General features: G+C 39.3%; 1 protein-coding gene and 1 pseudogene across 2 annotated transcripts in view; one reads left to right on the forward strand and one right to left on the reverse strand.

The window, feature by feature from the left end:
- The window catches only part of Pir (pirin), a 127481-nt gene that overhangs the window by 1510 nt on the left and 109841 nt on the right, over nt 1-16130 (forward strand). Inside the window, exons 2-3 of one of the 2 annotated variants that reach the window (XM_008840879.3) lie at nt 1535-1859; nt 4079-4207. In XM_008840879.3, coding sequence (XP_008839101.1) covers nt 4112-4207 — 96 coding nt within the window. In that variant the 5' untranslated portion in view covers nt 1535-1859; nt 4079-4111. Of the gene's footprint in view, nt 1-1534; nt 2055-4078; nt 4208-16130 lie in introns of both variants that reach the window. The other variant, XM_008840878.3, reaches the window with a different exon arrangement.
- LOC115071667 lies at nt 435-533 on the reverse strand (annotated as a pseudogene).

Genomic DNA, 16130 nt, shown 5'->3' on the forward strand with positions numbered 1-16130 from the left:
AGTGAAAGTGTTTGAGGGGAGAGCTTGCATTTCAAGCCCAGGCAACTGGTTGAATGTTTTACTGATAGGGAATGTAAGACCATTTATAATGTCTGCAACATGCCAGACAGAGGGTTTACACTTCTGTTTTACTTGGAAACGGTTTCAGAAATAATCACTATGATGACAAACGCCAATACTTTAGTATCCCATGGCAGTTTTGATGTTCAAATATATTATCTCATTTGGGCTTGAATCACCTAATTAAGGTGGGGAGGGTGGAGTTGAGTCTTTCTGATATATGAGAGCCTAGGGAAAAAGTTTTTTTTTTTAAACAACAAAGTTGTAATTTATTAAGAATAAACTTTAATATGGATTTAGGCATGGGCATAGGGAAGAGAGAGACACTTAAAGACTACACACCCAAGTGAGATCATGGGCTTCTCAGGAGAAAAAAAAATATGGTCAGCTTCATGACTTTGCATGTCATCTTTGTATAAAGATCATGCTCTTTTCTGTATTGCTCCAATTTCAACATATATGTTGCTGAATAGGGCGCCAGGGAAAAGACTTTTTGTTCCTCTACTTACTTGTTCTTTTAGAGCAGGAATTTGCAAATTATGCATGTAACTCAAATGGATACACAACCCATTGTATCTATTTTTGTATAGCCTGAGAGCTAAGAACGCTTTTTATATTTTAAGGTGGTAGGAGGGGCTGGGGGTATAGCTCAGTTAGTAGTGTGCTTGACTAGCATGCACAAAGTCCTGGCTTCAATCCTCAGCACTACATAAAACTGGGCAGCATGGTGGCGCATTACCATAATGCTAGTGTGTGGGAGGTGAAGGGAGGAGAATCAGGAGTTCAAGGCTATCATAGGCTATAAAGCAATTTCAATGGCTGCCTGGGATACATGAGACACTGCCTCAAGAAAAATGACTGAAATATAAAATCAAAAGAAGAATATTTTCTTGCAAGTGAAAATGGCATGAATTCAAAGTTTAATGAATCTTATAAATTCAAATTTCATTATGTATAATCAAATTTTTATTGAAGTGTGGTCACACCCATTTATTTAAGTGTTGTATATGACTGCTTTCTTGCTACAAGGGTAAACTGGAGCAGTTTCCACTGAAAACCTACTTAGCTGGAAAGCCAAAAATATTTACCATCTGGTGCTTTTCTGACAGAGTTTGATGAACTTATTGTAAAGAGAAAACTTTCATTCTTTTCTCAAGAACCGACAATGTGTTTGTTTCCTGGAATGGTAGCCATGCCTGCCCCTCTGGGTTCCTAGATTGTCCCTTGGCTGGTTACAGATCCTCATTCTCTTGAGAACAACTCTCTAGTGATTTCTTTCTGCACCCATCAAAATCCAAGCTCTTAATCCATCGTCTGTCTGTTAGAGGACACCTCTTTGCAGGAATGACGATATCTTGGCTCTTTCTTATATCCACTTCCGTCCCGATTCTGACTGGAAAACAGCAAGTGACATTTATGAGGGACAATTGTGTAGTGCCTAGGATGAGAGAGGTCCTTTTCATTCTCTTCACAGCCCCACGACGTCGGTACTATTAACATCACCATCGTCATCTCACTGGTAGGAACCTGATGCACAGAGAGGATGAGTCACCGGCCCAAAGTGGTTAGTAAACAGTCTTGTCGGTGCAGCCAAGCTCCATCCACAGGCTGGATGACAAGCAGACTCCACTGAAGACAGGTTTTCAAAGTCGTTGTTGGGACCTGCAGTACTCCTTCACTGCCCACACATCCCTTCCGGGGTCAGCGCGCCCCAAGCGGCAGGGGTGCGCACCACTCTCGGCAGAAGCCCAAAAAAGACCCAGGGAGACGAAGGCGGAGTCAGAGGATCCCAGCCCAGGGTAAATAAAGGAAGTGTCACCTCTGCCTAAGGCCCCCGAGCCCCAGAGACTGCCCGCGAAGTGCTGAGTCACCGTGAGGGGCGGGCGCTCCAAACCCGCCCTCCGTGTGCTGTTTGCTGGTTCCCTGCGTCCCCAGTCCCTGCTGAGACTCCTGGCATCGCCGTGGCCTCCCTATTGGGTCGCTGCTTCCGCCCCGTGAGTGGCCTGGGGACCCCCCCGTGAGGGTGATCTGGGCAGGGGAGGGATGATGCTGGCGATCAGTTTTCATGATGCTACATACTCCTTGGGGGAGCTCAGGGAGATGCTTAAACAGCACTGTGATTTGGTGAAAGTGATGGTGGCTTGGCTTTTCTCTGTGCAAAACACTGCGATCAATTAACTATTCTCATCAATTGTTCATGTGTTAGGATCTAGTTGTGGGAGTTGGGAAGGACCCAGAATAGTCTAGCTGGAGGTAGACATGCATTCTGGTTGCTTGTGTGTGGATGATAGCCTCAGAATGAAGCTCATCTCTATGCCCCACATTCCATGGCCCTGTCTGCTGGGGCCATGATTTTAAAATCGGTCTTCACTAGCTAGAAGGTATTCCTGCATAGAGCTCTACAAATAACAGTAGCTGCTAATTTTCTGACAGCACTGTTAGCATCCCTTTGAGGTAGGTACTTATTCCCATTGCATAGATTGGAAAACTGAGGCACAGGGAGTCCTAAGTTAGGCAGCAGGTATGTGGCGAAGCTGGGATTAAATCTAAGGTGTCTGGCCCCAGAATCTGCTTCCTGCTAAAGTGCTTCTCTTGGTTACAGTAGAAATCTTTGAACGATTTTTCAGACTTCACTTAGAGAGCAAATTTGGGATTGGGGATTATTTTTCTGCAAACATTTGAAGTAGAAAAGGAGTTGAAGCAATTTTGAATCAAAAATGTCAGACAGAGGTTGTTCCTGACTGCGGGTTTCATTGTCTGGGGCAAGCTCATCAATGAGTTGTCTGTATATTAGAAGACATTGGGTCTGGAGAGATGGTTCAGCAGATAAGAGCATTGGTTGCTCTTGCAAAAGACCTGGGTTTCCATTCCCAGCACCCACATGGTGGCTAACAGTCATCCATAACTCCAGTTCCAGGGGGATTTGAAGCCCTCTTCTAACCTCCATGGGCATTGCATGACTTAAGTGCACTTACATACAATCAGGCAATGCACTCATACACATAAAAAAATAAAAATGATGAATAAAATTAAAAAAAAAAAAACTATTAGAAGACATCATGAGAGAGTTCAAAGATTCCTTGCCTAAAGTGTTGCCTGTACAAGACACGCACAAGATGAAGCCTGTCAAAATTCCAGCATAGACAGGGGAGGGATGCATGAAGCCCCACTCCAAGCTGAGAGGCTTTGGCACTTGAAAGCTGCTTGGATAGGGAGTGTCAGTTTTCTTCAGGGAAGTGTCCCCTGTTAGGATGTCCATGCTCCAGTGATGACCCCATATCTATGCACATAGGACAACAGTGAGTGAACTCAGTGGGCTATGGACAGAAGACACAAAGTTGAGAGGGGGAAGAAAGGGGGAGCTTGAAAGAGTTGGAGGAGCTGATTTAATCAAAACACGTTGTATACATGCATGAAATTCTCAAAGAAGAAATAAAAAAAATTAATTGGCCTTGGATTTTAGAGATGGAAAGTTCTTTGAATTCAATGACCTTTGAAGATCCCTGTTAAAGCCAACATCTTTATCATGTTAAGGTGAGATTCACCTGCCTCTTGTCTTTTCTATTTGCTCCCAATATCACCATCTGAATCCCCACTTCCATCTGTTATCCTACTCAATGGGTACCACTGGAGGAAGATGTGTGGAATGGAGAAGTCAAGAGATTCCATTGAAACAAAGCAGATAAAATGCTCATTAGATATTCATAGCAAGTACACCAGTGTTGTTATTGCTAATGTTTGTCCAAAAATGACTGTAGGATCACAAACGGTAACTGCTACTAATTTAATGAATGGGGTCCCAGACTTCTTGTAAGTACTAATACATGTTCAACCTAATCATTTTAAAAAATCACCCATTTTAGACCCTGTACAGAGTAAGCATTCAATAAATTGCAACTGTTAGAACTTGGGGCAAGTCTAATGTTAATGTCCTTAGTTTGTATCTGTGGATATTTCCTCGTTTATGACTTGTTGTTGTTGTTGTTATTGTCTCTCTTCTTGACCTCCATCTCTCCAGCTCAACATCAGAACATTCTTTATAGACTTCAACATGGGGTCCTCTAAGATGGTCACTCTCTCTGTGCTCAGCCGTGAGCAGTCTGAAGGAGTTGGAGCACGGGTCCGCAGAAGCATTGGCAGACCTGAGGTATGCTGGTTGGGTTATTACTTCTTGCTTTCTTTTCTGAAGGGACTGGTGGAATACTGAGGGTGATTTGGGAAGAGAAGTTCTAGATAGTCATGAGCTTCCCTGTGGGCTACCAGGTGGAGAAACTCTAAGTCTCACAATTGGGGCATCATGTGGATCAACCCCAGCCCCAAGGAGATTTTTAAAATGTGGATACAGAGGTCCTGGACAGCAGGTGCAGCTGAACTCTAGGAGGTATTTCTGCTTTTCCTTACACACCTATATCAGGAGCTGACAGTATTCTGGCTATCAGCCTCAGCATGCATATGCCCAAATGTATCCAACTTGTAGCCCTTCCACCCTTGTCTTATATACCAATACTTCAGAGCACCAGGGAGTAATTCTGGGTCTATTTCAGATTCCTAGAAAAGACAATTTGATTGGATCCACATGGGCCAGGTCTCCACTCCTGGCCAGTTACACATCAGCAGGAATATAGCTTAAGACAGTAACTGAAATCCAGTTCTGTAGGCCTCTGTTGGGGAGGGAGGCAGGAGCACATTGGAACTTGGAGAAGATTATTCTAGATGCTTCAACATTAGAGTATTTCTCATTTCAATAGTAGGGAAAATATGAGATTTTTTGTGGGGGTGGGAGGAGAACTCTTACATGCACAGAAAGGTTTCAAAGAGAGGTTATAGCCAAGGGCTATAGTCCCTGTTGCCATATCATACTAAATTTTGTGAATAAAAGAAGAAATGCATTATGGGAACTGATTGCCTTTTGAAAAATAGGGCTGGTTTATTGCTCTTGTGCTCTACTTAGGTGTTTTCATACTATTTTGTTGCTGAGTTTTATCCTATTCATTACATAAGGTTCCTTTTTCTACTTTTGGATAAAAAGTATATTGGAAACATGTTCATAGAGTTTTTTGTTCGTTTGTTTTTTGCAGTACTGGGGGTTGGACATAGGTCCTTGTGTATACTACATAATCATGCTACCACAGAGCTATAGCCCCCGTCCTCTTCTTGGATTTTATTTTGAGACAGAGTCTCATTAAGTTGCCCAGCCTGGTCTTGAACTTAGATCCTCCTGCTTCAGCCTCCTGAGTAGCTGGGATTCCATGGTTCTTTTGTTTATAGGGCTTGAAAAACTTATGACTTTCTTCAGGAAGTGTTGCTTATGTGGTTGGTGGATTTTGTATTTTAATTTTTTAAATTGAAAAATTCTGTATGTTGCGTGCAACATGTTTTGATATATGTAACACCGTGGAGTGGTCAAAACTAATCAGAATCTATATTACTTCACATAATAATGTTTTATCAGTGGTGAGAACATTTAACACTTAGTGTTAGCAAATTTCAACTGCCTAATACATTGCTACTAACTACAGTCACCACGTGCAGTTATCCCTTGAACTTATTCTTCCTGTCTGTCTGTGCTGGATAGCTTTAGTACCAACTTGACACACCTGGGTTGAGGGAGCCTCAACTGGAAAATTGCCTCCATTGGAGTGGTCTGTGGCCATGTCTGTGAGTCATCTTCTTGATTATTGAGTGATGTGGGAGGGCCCAGCCCACTGTGGGCGGTGCCACCCCAGGCAAGGTGGTCCTGTATTATATAAGAAAGCAGTCTGAGCTTGGGCCAGGGGCGCAAGCCAGTAAGCAGCATTCCTCCATGGCCTGTGCTCCAGCTCCTGCCTCCAGGTTCCTGCCCTGAGTTCCTACCTTGGGCTTCTGGATGAACTGTGTTCTGAGAGATGTAAGGCAAATAAACCCTTTCCTCCCTAAGTTGGTAGTGGTCAGAGTGTTTTGTCATGGCAATGGAGAATCAAACTAGAATACTGACTAATATACCTCTCTGCTCCCTTACCTCAGCCCCTGGAAGCCACCAATTTAGTTCCTGTTTCTACTTGTTTAGAGTCCACATATAAATATGAGGACACAGGGTATTTGTGTTTCTGTGCCTGGCTTTTCACCAAGAATTATGTGGATTAGCCATTGAGGTAGTCAGCAAACTGACACCCTACTTCTCCCTAGTCAGCCCTGTCAGGCTTCCCTCTGTTTTGTGCCTTTGTCATTTCTCTTTCCAACATTAACTCATTCATAAATATTTCCTGAGGTTCAAGAGATACTGTTTGTCATAGGAAATACACAAATAAGTTTGTCCCAATGGCTGAATGCATAGGGACAGATGGGGCTGGTATCATATTCTATTAGACATATCAACAGAATAATTAGAAGTTTGAGACCTTAGAGACACCTGTTAGTAAGCCAATATGTTGAGGGTAGGTAATACTTTAATTAGTCCATCTGTCAGGAATGAATCTGCTGAAAATTAAGCTTTTTTTTTTTAACCCCATGAACCCCTTTGGTGATCTGGTAAAACCTATCGATTCCTTTGCAAAACAATGTTTTGAAGGACATAAAATGAAATATATAGAATTGCCAAGGAAAACTTTTACATTATAACATGGTTAAGTTTCTGGGGAAATGATTTTGTAATCTAATACTTTTATATTAAATAACAGGATTGTGGGTGGTATGTCCGGTAACATCTTTTTTTTTAAAAAATATGTTTTATTCATTTTTTATTTTATATGTATGAGTGTATTGCCTGAATGTATACAAGTGCACTCATGTCATGCAGTGCCCTTGGAGGTCAAAAGAGGGTTTCAAATCCCCTGGAACTGGAGTTACAGATTATTGTTAACCATCATGTGGGTGATGGGAATCAAACCTGGGTCCTCTGTAAGAGCAGCCAGTGCTCTTAACTGCTGAGACATCTCTCTAGCCCTGTCTAGTAACATCTTAATTTCAAAGATGTAAGGAACAGAAACAAGAGCTACTCACATACTTATTCACAATTGTAATACGCTATGAAAATAGGATTGATTTCTATTGGTGCTAGAATTATAGTTACTGGTAATTTATTGTAGTTGACTGAGTTCATTCGTAATTGAAGAAAACATTGAATTTCAGTCTAGAGATTGTAATAATAGTTGAACAACAATGCAGATATACTTAATGCTACTGAACTATATACTTAATGTTATTAAAATGCTAAATTGGGGTCCTGAAGAGATGGCTTGGCAGAGAAGTGTACATACTGCTCTTGGAGGACCCAAGTTCAATTCCCAGGACCTACTCCAGTGGTTCAGAAGCATCTGTAACTCCAGAGCCAGAGGATCCAATGTCCTCTTCTGGCTTCCTCAAGCACTTCCACTCACATGCCAATACTTCCACACAGACACGTGCATGTAATCAAAAATAAAATGAATCTCTTAAAAAATACTATCTCATTTTGTGTATATTTTACCCAAGTTAAAAAAATCCAGAAAAATTAGATGCTAGTGAAAATGAAGATGGACTTTTAAATGTTGAATTTTAATTGTTTGAAAATTACTTGAGTATATTGTATTTACATCATCTCTACCCTTCCTTCTCTCCCGTCCAACTCTTCCCATGCCCCAACTCCTCATGTCTTCTATCTTTATTTTGTTATTTATACAAATTACTAAGTCCATTTAGTAGCACTAGTACATATATGTGTTTAGGGTTGACCCTTTGGGATTGGATATGTTATCAGAGGGCTCATGCCTGGAGAAAACTGACTCTCCCTCCCTTAACAGCCACTGGTTGCCTATAGTTCGTCATCTAGGATGGGACCTTGTGGACTCTCCCCTATTCATGTTGGCATGTCCACTGGTGTGGTCATTATTCAGGTCTTGTTTAGGCATGTTGAGTTGCTGTTGAGATTTCAGGGGTACAGCATCCTTATCATGTCTAGAAGACACTGTCTCGCCACAGTCGTCCTGGTACTCTGGCTCTTATGATCTTCCGTCCCCTCTTCCACAATGTTCTCTGAGCCTTAAATGCAGGGCTTACACTGTGAATGTGTCAGTTAGGTCTGGGCACTCCACAGTCACTTATTCTCTGTGTTTGGACCAGTTGCAGATCTCTACAGTAGCCTCAAATATGGAATTTTTCTACAATACAATTTGACATCTTTGAATTCTATGCATTATCTTGCATAACAATCCTTGGCAGAAAACCTAGATTTTCAAGACCCTCATGGTATGTTTAAATTTATGTCTCCTGTGTCACCAGTATGTCTGTAACCCTAAGAAAAGAAAGATGAATAATTCTGAATATTATTAACTTTATTTAATTACAAATAAGAAAGAAGATATTTCTAAATAATTATATGTCGTTGGGGATTATATACAATACAGTTTTGTGTCCTGAAGTTTTTCAATTAACATGGTAGTCCAAGGACTTTCCATGTTATTGCAAATTCTTCACAAACATTGTTGTAATAATTATGCCCCACCCCATTATATAAGCCTACCATCATTTTCTTGTTCAAGACCCTGTTTTTTACTATTGAGACTGTTGCCATATTTTTAAAACACTACCAATTTGTCAAAAAGATAGATTTCTACTCCTTCAGCAGAGAATGAAGGCATTTATTTAACATTAGGAAGGTTACTTCTCAAACTCTATGCACCAAGGTTTAGGTCTCTGAAGAAGTATAAACTTTGGACTCCAAAGCTATTTTAATATTGAAATTACAACAATGTTCCATGTCAGTAACTGCCATAAATGGTTTTTTTTCCCTCCTTATCACTGCAAATGTGGAGGTGGAAGAGGAACTTACAATGAGCCTTTCTATGGTTAGCAATAAATAAAAGATGGGCTCGGGCTAACTCAGATCCTTCCATACAGTTATCCATGGACTAGGCTAGGCAGATTGGTGTTTGAATGACTGAAAAGCGTACGTTGAGTGGTGGCTCCTCTGTGCTCCCAGTAGGAGGGAACCCCACCATCATCTGCACTCTCCTCTGTGCTGCCCCTTCCAACAGACACTGTTCAGTAGAACATGACTACTCTTATTTGAGTGAATAATTGAAAACAGAAGACTAGATAAAATAGCTCAGTACTTGCCCTGTTCCTAGCATCGGAAATGATAAGCTCAGGGGCAACCCAATCTCTCTCCTCAAAGTATCTTGAACAGAATCCTGGATGTCGTTTCATTTCTAAATATTTCAGTTTCTGTCTCTGGAACAGAGGAATAAGAGAGAGTAATGGAATTCATGCAACATGAAAACAGAAGGAAGAGGGAGGGAGGTTACCAGGAGGGAGGAAGGTTACCAACAAGAGAGAGGATTTTGGGGGGACATAAATAAGTAAACTGTATAATGATATATGAAAATATCAGAGTGAAACTTCTTACTCTGTATGCTAGCTGAAAATCAATAAAATGTTGTAGAGGGAGATGGCATGAGAGAGGAGGGTAATGAAATACAATTACAGTCTCATTATCATCTTTGAAAATGAAAAGAATTTCTTAATATTACCAAATAGCTATTTGCTAGGGCGATAGCAAACACTTGTCCTCTGGCACAGAAAGAAGAGGATGAAAACAAAAGGACAGATATTTACTGTAAATCTTCATTTCATAAGGCGTGTCTCTGAAAGTTCCCGCCTGTAATTGCTATGTGGTAACCAGATTCAATCATATAATCCAGGTTACAAAGGAGGCTAAAGACCCTCACAAAAGTCCCATGGAGGATGTCTGTGGGGAACACTCTCCATATCTAGAATCATTCTGGACTCAATAAAACATCATTTGAAAAGCACAGCATCAGATCTACCTGCAAGGAATTGTCTTTTCTGGTACTTGCAATGCTTCCTGATTTCCAGAAAGTGCCAGGCTGTTGGAGTTTTATTGTGGGATTGTCATAGGCTTGAGGACTGGTGGCCAGAGATTTTGCTTGGCTGTCTCAAGACATTGAAAGAAAAAGGTTGGAAGTTGTTAGCTGAATTTGGCAGCTAAAGGATTTGGATGTGTTTGAAGGAAAAGAAAAATTAAAATCGTAAGCTAAGCATGTAGAAAAGATATTATTGAACTGGGGACTAAATCAAAACATTTTAGAAAATCAGAGGTCTCTTGTAAGTCTGTGTGTACAGATAACACATTTTGTTAACATGTTTCTTCAAGCCATGCTACATGCTTAGAAATTGTTGGAAACTAATTCTCAGTCCCATAAGTAACACTCCAGTACAAGGGGTTAATGTGAGATTATGTTGTTTTTTGGAGGAAAGATGTTTCCTACACGTACCTCTTCTAATCTCCTGGCCAATTGAACACTTTATCCCTCTGACTCTTGCCTTGACCACCTACATGGATTCTATAGCATTTTCTTTATACTGGCTTTTTTCTTGAGGGTGTGTTCATATGTCATGGATTGGTGACCAGAAGGATCAAATATGCAATGAATACCAACAGTAATGATATGGTTTAAATGTATGGGTCCTTCCCCAAATCAAAGTTTGAGATCCTAACCTCCAAACTGATGGTATTCTCAGGCAAGGTCTTTCAGGGGGAGTTAGGTCATGAGAGTGAAACCTTCATAATTGAGATACAGCAGAGAGGTACCTGGACCCTTCTGTCATGAAAAGACACAGGTAAATGTTACCGATAAACCAGAAAATGGATCCTTACCAGACCCTAAAGCTAGATGCCTTAATCTTAGATTTCTGATCTTGCAGAACTGTAAGAAATACATTTTTGTTAATCTCAAGTCACTTCATTTACGGTATTTTGTGATAGCACCTCAAGCATACTAAGATAAAAAAACGATGTCAGTTTCTCTCATTGTTTGGGGCAGTAGTTCCTGGATTCGGTTTAGACAACACTTTGTCAAATGGCTGTTTGACTACAATCTTTTTTTTCCCCCCCAGACATTCTTTACAATTTAGGTAGGCCATATATTTTCCAAATCTTTAAATTTTGTAACAATTTTGTGTTTATATTGTTTCTGTCTTGCAGTTTACTATAAGTGGTCAAGAGAAACCAGATCATACCTTCAACACTGTGTTTACAAATATTTTCAAGGAAATTCAATATCCAGCTTCAATTCTCACAAGTTCTTCCTATGTAATATGAGGACATAAAGACAGTTCAGCCACATTCTTTGCCTTATAACAAGGATCACCTTTCCTCTAACTTCCAATAACCTGTAGTTCATTCTTTCTGAGATGTCATTTGCACATATTACTACCAACATTCTGTTCAGAATTAATTGGATAGCATTTAAGAAGACCGAGGCACTCTCTGCAGCTCTCCTCTTTTCCTTGAGGTCCTCACCAGAATAATTTCTCTTAACAGTGCCATCGTGGTAATAATACGTATTTTATTTTTCTAGCATGAATCTCAAAAGTCTGGTTACCTGGTCCCAAAATGACTTCACAATTTTAGGTTTTCTTTTCAGCAGCAGTACGTACCACTTCTCAGCAGCTGTCAACAGCTACTGTTCTGTGGGTAGTCAGTGGTAACAAAGATAGACCGAAAAGAGGGAACTTCTTGTTTTCACAGTTGATTTGACAGAAACTTATTTGCCCATATGAAACTCATTGATATTAAGAAGCAATAAATACTTATGTTCATCTATATTTAATACCACAGAACCCCAACAAAATAGAATGAGAAAGTTATCTTAGAGATCCCAAACACTGGTTTTCTACCTGGAGAAAATGATGGTTCAGAAATACATAGGACCAATGCAATGTACCCAATACCACTCATCAATGTAGAACTTAGAGATGCTCAGCATTCACTATTTTCAAATCTTTATGGTATTTTGAGGTTTATATTATCTGGTGGAAAAAAATGGATAATTAAGTACATGAATTTTCAACCTCTTTTGTTGACCATAATTCCATTCTTGGAATTTTTATTGACCTGGAATTGAGTTTAAAATAATAAGATAAAATTGAATAGATTCAGGGTCTGCTTCATTTTTATCAAAAGGACTGAGAGTTATTGATGGAAAATGGGGAAATCCAGAATGTGAGAGGTAAAGAGGAGCAAAGAACTATATTCAGATGGTTCGAAGAGATGAAAAATTTTAGAAGATGGAAATATTGGATAATGAATATGTGTGTATATGAGGAGGAGAGAGGTAGAGGGGAAGGAAAGGAGGAAAGGAGGAAGGGAACTTTAAATATACCTTTAATTTGAAGCCCTTTCAGCATTTTTAGATGATTATATACATACTTGAATTGATTTTTAGCTTCATATCAGACTGTATGTAACTCAGGGCTGTGATGTGTTACTTTGTGACCTACCTTTGAGTAGGCTGTAATCCCCACACTAAAGTGAAGACATCCAGGCTTTCTTAGGCCTAAAATCTGCGCTACCAAGCAAACCATATAACATATCTTTATGTGCATTTATTAACTTACAAAGGAATGAGTACCCAGTGCCTAGCCCGGGGCCTTGGCTCAGAGCCTGCTATATCAGACCGCGCCATGCCCATAGCCACCGCTAGCATTTGCTTCTGCCTCCAGAGCCAGCGATCTCGCCCCAGGTCCATAAGAGTCAGGCCATTCTGTCCTTGAGCTGCTGCGAGGCTGTGCATTCCCCACACACGGTTCCCCATACACGGCTCGCATGGCTCCTGACTTCAGCTTCTGTCCCATAGTCCACGCTCAGTGGCAGGCCCCACCCCTTGGAGGAACTAGCCAATCGGGAGACATATGTGCACATACACACAAGTGTATAATGTATATACTTGCAGGTATTATTTTTTTTTCATAGCAAGCAGACACAAGAGAGGATAAAATAGATCGAGTTTCTATGTTTGTCTCTGGTAATATGAAAGAAAATACTCTGAAATTAGAGAAACTGGGAGTCAAAAGAAGAAATAAAGTAACTGGACAGTTTTATAACTATTAGAATAATTGGATCAGCATTTTGAAAATCTTTCACAAAGACAACGAATCTAGATAATTTTACAGTTCTTTTTTAACCAAATAGCCAAATCACACAAAATCTCAATAATGAAACTGGAGGAAATCAAATAAAATCACATTATGAAGTTGATATTACCATGCTATCAAGTAGCTGGGTGTGGTGGTTCACACCATTAATCCCAGTACTTGGGAGGCAGAGGCAGGTGTATCTCTGTGAGTTTGAGGCCAGCCTGGTATACATAGTGAGTTCCAGGCCAGCTGGGCTACAGGAAGACTCTGTCTCAAAACGACCAAAAACAAAATAAATAAATAAATAAATAAATAAATAAACAAATAAATAAATGGCTAGAAGAGGGAGAAAGTAAAAGGACAATTATATCACAGTTATAAATATTTTTTCAGGAGTTCTAAGTAAACTACTAACCAATCAAATATAGCAATCTATAGGAAAGATAATGTGTCACAATCTAAGATTGTGTTGTCTGAAGAAAGCATATTTTATGTTAGAAAATCTGCTTATGTGATTTACAAACATTAAGACATAGAGGAGAAAAACACATGTAAGTATCTCAGTTGATGCAGAAGAGTAACAAGAGAATTCAACATCTATCAGTATTTATAAAAAAGAAAATTCAATAACAATAAGATATAGAAACAGAAAGGCAGCTCCTTAGTCTTATAAAGGGAATCTACAGAAACAGAAATCTACATTAAATAACTTGCTTACCAATGACAATTAAAAAAACCCAACTATGTAAAATCAAGACAAAGATGTCTACAAATATCATTCCTATTCAATACTGTTGTAGACATGCTAGGTTGCAAAATGATAAGAAAATAATTGGGCTAGCAATATATCTCAGTGGTAGAATGTTTACATATTGTGTATGGGAGAGACACTGGGTTTCATCCTTAGCACTGAAAAAAATGGAAATAGAAATTATAAGGATCAAAAATGAAAAAAGCCTACCTCCTTGCTTGTGGATATTGGTTTGAATATCACTCTCAAATTTTGCTCCCTCCATTCGTTAGGGTTCTTCACTTCTATCTTTAGGTGTATGCCTGTGAGTCCTAGGGTAAGTGTCCTGTTCTCCTTGACTTGACTTAACCATGTATATTCTTGAATGTGGCCATTGTTTCTAAATGAGTTCCAGAATGAGAGACTGTAGAGGCCAATAGAATTCAGCAAAACCTAGAAAATTGCAACCTGTAGCTTTAAGATAATAAAAGCAAACCATATTTTTGTGAATTGTTGGGAAAAGCTTACTGATAAATACACTGATGATATGAACATCTTAAAAAGAAAACCCCAAGGAAACTACTTAAATTAATTGCTGAAATTAGAAAGTGCTTAGCAGTCACCTTTCTATTCATATTTATAATCACCAGCAGTAAAGTGTTCAACACATAATAAATATGTATTTAAAATACCATTTATGGCCAGGCATGGTGGCTCATGCCTTTAATCCCAGCACTCAGGAGGCAGACGCAGGCGGATCCTCTGTGAGTTTGAGGCCAGCCTGGTCTACAGAGTGAGTTCCAGGCAGCTGGAGCTACAGGGAGACCCTGTCTCAAAAAGATGAAAAAAATTGTGATATCTGCTAAAATATTTTAGCAGAAAAAATTTAAATGCGTGCAAAATGTTTATGGAGAAAATTACAAATCCTTATTGAAGGATATTTTAAAGACCTACATGGAGATAACATGTTTATAACTAATAAAAATCATTATTATAATGTCACTTCTTCCCAAAATGATACATAGGTTCAAAGCCATTCCATAAAGAACTTTTGGCATCTTTACTAATATATAAACATTTTAAAATGTTAATAGAGTAACAAATGACCAAGAAGTAAGCAAAGACAACCAATATATTGATGACAACATTTGTGTTTCCTCCTCTAATTTGAGCTTGAAATTTATCTTCAATAGTTCTTGTAGCCTTTGCACAAATATTAATATTTATACTGGTAACATTTATATAGACATCTCAAACTCGACATGACCTAAGATGAAGTCATAACCATTTCAAGGCTGCTTCTTCTGTTATTGTCCTTGATTTGATGAATGGACTTACCATCTTCCTAGACATCATAGTAGAGATTTGGGAGTTATTTAATTCTTCTTACTTGCATCATTATATCTGTATAGTCACTCAACCATTTTCTATTGCTACTGCCATTGCATTAGTTCTGACTTTTGCTCCTTTTCAAAATATTGAAGAATATTCATCATCTTCCATATAGAGATCTTTCTAAATCTGATTGTCTCAATTCCCAATTAAAACCCATCATCTTCAGGATAAGACCTAAATTCCTTTAGGATTTGGCCTATAGTTAGTTGTGGTGATGCATACCTGTCATCCAACACTTAAGAGGCACACACGAGAGGATTGAGAATTTCAGGCCTTCCTGGGGTGCAAAGTGAAAGCCTACCTCAAAAACCAAAAAGTTTGGCCTCTACCCCTTGCCCATCTCTCATCATAATTCTACGTACAGTACAGAGGTGGAACATTTACTTTTAAATGAAATATAATCAATTTTAAATATTGCTATTTTTATTATTTGATTTGTGCCATTGCAGGCATTCCTACTTGAGCAGTTAATAAAGAGCAAGTATTAAATAAATTTATAGAGGGGCTGGAGAGTTGGCTCAGCAGTTAGGAGTCCTGTCTGCTCTTGCAGAGGACGTGGGTTCAGTTCCCAGCACCCACATGGCAGCTAACAATCATCCTAATTCCAGTTCCAGGGGATCCATCGCCTTTGTCTGACCTCCATGGGCATTACATGACACGGGTGCACTCATATACATGCATGCAATATATTCGTGCACATAAAAAATGTAAAAATAATAAAATGTTTTAAATCATTTTTATAGAAAAATATGTTCATTTGGAGGAATATTCTAGAACATTTAACCTCATGTACATAAGGAATTACAATGAGCAATGAGCAGACTTCTTTAAGGATGTCAAACTCTTTCACTGCTCATCTTTCTGGAACACCCATCCTTCTCCTTTGCACTTGATTATCTTCAACATATACTTCAAAATACAGCTCAAGAGCCACTTCCCTAAGAAGCAGCCTCCTTCATGACACCCCATTTTCATGTGTGTAGTTGTGTTCCTCCAGAGTACTCATGAGCACATTGCGATATTGATTTATAATCTGCCCCGTCCCATGATG

The sequence above is a fragment of the Nannospalax galili genome, unplaced genomic scaffold, assembly GCF_000622305.1.
Source record: "Nannospalax galili isolate Female #2095 unplaced genomic scaffold, S.galili_v1.0 scaffold521, whole genome shotgun sequence".
Taxonomy (NCBI): Eukaryota; Metazoa; Chordata; class Mammalia; order Rodentia; family Spalacidae; genus Nannospalax; species Nannospalax galili.